Source organism: Poecilia reticulata, unplaced genomic scaffold (genome assembly GCF_000633615.1).
Source record: "Poecilia reticulata strain Guanapo unplaced genomic scaffold, Guppy_female_1.0+MT scaffold_271, whole genome shotgun sequence".
NCBI classification, from domain to species: Eukaryota; Metazoa; Chordata; class Actinopteri; order Cyprinodontiformes; family Poeciliidae; genus Poecilia; species Poecilia reticulata.
The window spans coordinates 41403-48142 of NW_007615052.1; the positions used below are offsets into that span (position 1 = coordinate 41403).

A 6740-nucleotide genomic window follows, 5' to 3' on the forward strand; every position below is an offset into this window, starting at 1 on the left:
TTACACGGTTTTTTGCTACACCCATTCAGAGACGATATCAAAGAAACGGAGACGCCTGCTGGAGACTCTGTGGGTCTAAGGGAGCCAACCACTTCTATGTTTTTTGGGATTGCCAGGTAATAAAACCATATTGGGAAGAGCTCCACATACATATTGAAAATATATTCAATGTAAACATCCCGTTCAAATGTGAATCCTTGTACCTGGGCAACCTACAATTAGACTCATGGACCAATAAGGACAAAAAACTGCTGGCAATTCTACTGGCAGCCAGTAAGAAAGCCGTCACAAGGAAATGGCTAAAACCAGACCCACCCATTATTGATGAATGGATTGAGATTGTTTACCGGATTTATGCTATGGAAAAGATTTCTTCTTCCCTCCAAGTTGAAATAGGAAAATTTTATAAGATCTGGACCAAATGGACTGAGTATGTAAAACCAATTAGATCTGACTTCCTTTGATTATTCTTGTGAATTATGTGTCCTGCCTTTTTATGTTCATGTGGTCTTTATTGCTCGAGTTGGTACAATCCCCATTTTTGTTCAATGTTGTTAATTTTTGTTATCGTTCACAACTAAAATTAGTAAGTCTGTAAAAGAAAATACCAGAAAGGCAGTATGTATGTACGAAATTACTTTGACTCTCTCCTTCTATCCTTATGTACAACCTTAAATGGGTTAAGTAGTAATTAACGATTGTAATGGAAATCTGTCTTTCTAAATAAAAAATGTAAAAAAAATAAAATAAAAAAAGTTGAGTTCAGAGACTGTTCTGTCGCTGGGAGATGTTGATTCATAAGAGATCATCATGGAGAGATTGACCGTTTTCACACTGCTGCCTGCTGTCTTTAACAAAGAGGAGCTGAAGCTAACAATACCTGTGTATAGCAGATTATATAAGGTAAAATGTGTTCTCTTACCTCATTGGTGGTTTAACTGAATATATAATGGTCTTTATCTTTTGTTTACAACAGGCTTGCTGCAATCCCATCTCTTGTGACGGTGTATCTGGGTCGTCAGAGTCAGGAGGGATCCAACCCAAACGAAGTTATTCGGAAAGTAGCACAGATCACTACTCACCCTAACTACAGTTTTATAACTCTCAACAATGACATTGCCCTGCTGAGGCTCTCTGAACCAGTGAACTTCACCAGTTACATCTCCCCGGTCTGCCTGGCGGACTCAAACAGCTCCTTCTACAGCGGGGATCCATCCTGGGTTACTGGCTGGGGCAACACCAGATATTATGGTGAGCAGGAAATGACTTAATGCCATTAATGATCAGAGAACGCATCAACATACTACTGACAACAGCTTTGTCCATAATATCGTAAATAACTGGGTGAAGTCTTTTATTAAAACGATGATGGCAGTTTCCTGATACTGTAGTACAATTAGTTTTGATCTCTTCCTTTTTTAAACTTTTTTTGTTAATCTGAATTTGTGTCTCCTTTAGAGTCACTTCCTTCCCCAGGAAACCTTTTGGAAGTTGAGGCAGATATTGTGGGAAATGGTCAATGCAGCTGTGATTACAGTGAAATATTAGGAGACCAGATTACTRACAACATGATATGTGCGGGGTTTCGTGAAGGAGGGAAGGGACCATGCTTTGTAAGTCTTAACTGTTTTYATCAGATTCCACTTCCTGCACTGATTTCTTCTCCTCACCTGCTTCAAACTAAATGTTTCTGGTCCTACAGGGAGATTCTGGAGGTCCACTAGTGACCAAGCAGGGTGATCGATGGATTCAGGCTGGWATTGTGAGTTTTGRTATTGGTTGTGCTGAGCCAAATCTCCCAGCAGTCTATGCAAGAGTGTCCCAGTACAATGACTGGATCAACAGTCACATCACCAGAAACCAGCCGGGCTTCATCAGATTCATGTCCAGCGGGACTGAAAGTGGCTTAAACGTTTCCTGTACAACCTCCAACTCTACAATTCATCCTCCAACCACAACAACAACTGAACCTCAGCGTGAGTATCTGATTTTATTGATTTTGTGATAAAACAAAAAACCTATAAAAGGATTTCAATCGCACCAACAAAAATGTTTAACAAAAGTCTCCTTTCTGTAGCCTATCAGAGGTAACAGTAAACCTGACTCTTGTCATGTTTTATTGTATTTGTAATCAGCCACTTGTTTTCTGTCATAGAGAGATCAATATTATCCTCTAATGATACAGAGGGACAGCTTCAATCTGAGACATTGTTGCCTGGTCTATTTAAAGATGCTGATTCTTTGTACATAGATGCTGTCAAGTTTTTAACAATCTCCTTGACATTTGGGATTGTAATCTGAAAGATCTCAATCACCTGTGGGAATAAAATAAAACTGAAAAATAGAATTATGTTTACTGTCCCACAGTGGGGAAATTCAGGTGTAGCAGCAGCAAAGTGATGGGATATTGTGGCATGAAGGTTCACATCAGGCGCGGAGTTATGGGGGGGGGCTGCTGCCCCCCGGCCCGGATGGGGGTCGGGGAGGGAGGAATGGTTTCAAGTCGCTTTAATGTCTGATTATAGATGGAGAAAGTGCGCCCTCGCCTGTTCAGAAAGGTGTATGTAATGTTAAAGTTTCTGTCCCTCAATGGAATATATAGTAGTCAGTAGTCAGTGACTTTTTGACTCACGGTTTAGCCAATGTGCTTCTAGGTAAAAATGAAACGAAGGTGATACACGTGAGGGGCCCGGTCATTGGCCCAGCCCCCCGGCCCGACGCTGACTTGTTCTGCTAGTGGTTCACATAAAGAGAAAATGGAATGAAAAAGTTTATTTATCAGATTGTATTTCGCTTTGTTGTAATTCGGCACGGACTACAGTTTTCCCTGTTGTTCAGTGATGCCAACAGTGACGTCAGACTACTTTTTTCAGTAATGAGTAATCTAACGTGTTGCTATTTCAAATCAAGTAATCAGATCAAAGTTACTTGTCCAAATCACTGTACGTTACTATTTTTTTATTTTTGTAAATCATTTCCTCTGTGTGTCTTGGGGAGTGATCGCCGTTTCTATGCGACAGCCAGCAGCTGATGGCTCGCCAGGACAGAAATGTAAACAATGGAGGGAGAAGCGCCATTATGATCTTTAATGTAATTGTAATTGTCATAAATCTGAGCTGTGGAGCCGCAGGAGGAGCTCTGTGCGCTGCGCTCTGACAGTAAACACAGAACCTGGAGGCTGAGTCAGGGAGGGGAACTCTAAAATCCTTCTTAGAGTTTTTTAAAGTAACTATGCCATCCCTCGATGCCAACATATTTTAATTGGTTTTTTTTATTATTTGTTTTTTAATTCTCTATAATTGTGAGTTTAAATAGCTTTTCACTGACAATGTCTTCTCGTAACATAATTACCCAGTAATATTTTTACATTTCCTGTCAATTTAACATCTTTTAAATTGACAGAACATCAAATGCTTTTGAAAACTAATCATGAAATATTAAACAATAATCTGATGTGCAAAATGTAATGTTGACTGTGTGTTCTATCACGTTGTATTTTTGTGTTCTTATGATGTAAAGCACTTTGAAATGCCTTGTTGCTGAAAGGTGCTATACAAATAAAATTTGATTGATTGATTGATCTTTTAATACAAAAACATGGTGTAGAGCTGGTGAACCGCCTCAGCGCCCCGACCACCGAGCTTAGAAAGTTTGTGGGAAGGAAACTGCATCGCCCAATAAGTGCAGCAGAAAGACCCCAGCTAGCTCAGAGTTATTTAGCTCAAATGTTCCTCACTGTTTAAGGAAACATTTGGAAACTTGAGGTGAAGTTCTGAAAGTCTGAATGACATCTGTGCCAATTAAGCATCACAAATGGGTTTGTGAGAGATGTTTCATTCCGTCTACCTGTGTCTTCCTCCTCCAGGTGTGGTCTGTGGACAGGCCCCACTGGCTTCCAAGATTTCCGGTGGAGTTTCTGTGGCGTCGGCCGGTGCATGGCCGTGGATGGCCAGCTTACTGAAGAACGGCCAGCACATGTGTGGAGGGACGCTGGTGTCTGAAAAGGACGTGCTGACCAACGCCAACTGCTTCTCAGGGTACRCTGAAGCTGAGCATGACAGGAGAAGAAAAATGACAACATTATACATTATTACCATTAATAAAGACAACTTGATTTTTAAACTGGTAAAATAATTTTCTGTTCCGCTCTAATTCAGTCCATCCTCTCTCCCTCAGCCCCCCTAACGCCTCTGAGTGGACGGTTGTGTTGGGTCGGCTGCATCAGAACGGCGTGAACCAGTTTGAGGCGTCGTTTGATGTGGTAAATATCAGCGTGAGCAACCTGACGGGAACCAACATCGCAGTGCTGACGCTGTCGTCCCCCCCCACCCTGAACAAATACATTTGGCCGATCTGCCTGGGCAACGGAAGAACATTCCCAGAGGGAGCCGTATGCTGGGCCGCCGGCTGGAGCGCTGGAGCAGGAGGTGATGCTGGACTAATCATGAGAACCAATGCAGATCAAACCACTTTACCAGAAATTACAGCTTCTTTATTTTCTCCAACTTTAGGGGAGGAACCTTTGCAGCAGTTCCAGACAACAGTGCTAAATTGTGGGGATGCATCAACAGCAGACAGCATGTGCACACAAGACTTTACTCTGGGACAGGTACACCGGTGGTTTATGAGGAATTCTGAATTTGTGTTTTCCAGAATTATAAAAAATAATTTAAGCTGCTAAAAGTGTAGGGTTATGGTTAGAATGTGGGGAAACTAGAGGGACTTTGGTTGTTGGTAAGATGGTTTAAAAGGTTGAGTCAGAATATTTATACGTCTTCTCTCTGTTTCAGGGCGACTCTGGTGGTCCGCTCATGTGCAAGCAGGACGGCTCCTGGTTCCAGGCAGTGGTGCTTTCATATAATACCTCCAACAGAAGGAAACGGGCCAGCATGAAGATCTTTGAAAAACTGAACCGTTTTCAGTCTTTTCTGACCAAGACACTGGGATCGTTCTTATCTCCAGCAGCCGCCGTCACCGCCGTCACCACCAACATTACAAATACCACAAATACCACAACCCTCAATCCCATGACAACCAGTGGGGTGACAATGCCTCACTTCCCCTCTGTCCTCTTAGGCCATCTTCTCCTCTTAGCTTTATGTCTCCAAGTCTTCACATAAGCAGCATTTACACTGTCTGATTTACAAGATATGACACAGAGAAAGCAGGTGATGGTGTTTTAATTTTAGCCCAAAATGCTCCCTGGTAATATACAGCGTGTTTCTGGTTTTGGTTATTCAAWGCAGATCTAAAGGATCAGAAGTGTTTGGCAGCAACTTTCAATCTGAAAACATTTTTCTTTTCATCCACAGAAGAAACTAAAAACATAAAACAAAAATAGTTTAAAGGCTAAATGGTTGTAAAACCAACCTTGAAAAATCAAAACAAAAATGTATCAGATCTATAAAGATTAACCAACAGAAATGTACTCAAAAAAAGCAAAGTTCAATCGTATCCAGTTTTTTTGAAGTGTCATTTATCTTTACCGGATTACTGTTATATATTGTAAACATGACTTGTTTCTGTTTTTTTATTTTAAAAAATCATTCATTTTATATTATTATGCGCACTGCTATGATGCTGATAAAAAAAAATTTATTTTGATTTATAAAAAATTGTCTCAAGAAACATTATAAAAACAATCAATAAATTTTTATCTTCATTTTAGAAAATAAAAAGCAAGGTGTGGAAAATTCAAGCAGTACACCTTTTTGTTTACATCAAAATAACAACAGTTTGAGTTTAACAGCCAAAAGATAACGCTCTACAATAACAATCTTGACATTTTGGCTAAATAAAGGACTATTAGAAGAATAGATCAGGAGGAAAACCCTGATATGGTAACATTTTGCTATGATTAAGTTTCTTATTGTACTTTTAGTAGACTATATTGGTTTGATTATTTGCTTATTTAATGTATAATAATATCATCCAAAATAATACAGATGATTATTTAAAGAACAAATCATTATTATTATCATTTTTATTAATGCACCAGACCCAGACCTGCAGCCATGGGCGGTTCTAGGTGGGGACTAACGGGGTACCAATGAATTTATTCTAAATAAATGTCTTCTGTTAATATTCAGTGGTGGATCACCTTTTTTTTTATACTTTTAGTTGTCTGAGGACACATTTTGAATATTAAATCAGGTGTTATGATCAGTTACTCAGTCGTTTACCCAATACTTTTTACACTTGCTTAATTAAACGTATTTAAAGTATACTACTCTGATTGGAGTACAGTTTTTGGGTACTCTAACCCAGTGGTCCCCAACCTTTTTATTACCGCGGACCGGTCAAGACTTGGAAAACTTTGCTGCGGCCCGGGGGGGGGGGGGGGGTGTTGGTCTTCCCACTAAATCCTGAATATACCCAGTATGGGTTGTCTTGGAGTTTTTATCGCAACCTGTGGGGTTTTTCCATATCTGGGAACGAGAATACGACCTGCTGAATGTGACAGGTTGTCATGTTGGGGGGTAGTTTACGAACCCACATGCGAGAACACAACCAGACAGGCAGTAAGGTTTACAATGATTTTATTGAAAGGTAAGGAGGCGAGTTCTGGAACTGCGGACCGGGTCGTCTGACTGTCAACAGGGGAGCACAGGGTTAGACAGAGAGCTGTGATGAGTTGAATAATAACGACTGAGGAGGGCTTACTTGGAAGGAGGATGAAGTAGATGTAGTGGAGTGAGAACGGTAAGTAATCCTGGAACGGTCAGGTGACTTCACCTGAG

The 6740-nt window shown here is 40.5% G+C and overlaps 1 protein-coding gene across 1 annotated transcript; it reads left to right on the forward strand.

The window, feature by feature from the left end:
- Positions 1–965: 965 nt before the first annotated feature.
- LOC103460659 (transmembrane protease serine 6-like) lies at positions 966–4075 on the forward strand (the record flags this gene model as incomplete). Its single annotated transcript, XM_017303428.1, has 5 exons — positions 966–1251; positions 1459–1613; positions 1703–1976; positions 3866–3993; positions 4037–4075. Coding segments are annotated over 5 exons (882 nt in total), but the record flags the coding sequence as incomplete, so codon positions are not given.
- Between the last annotated feature and the right edge of the window lie 2665 nt (positions 4076–6740).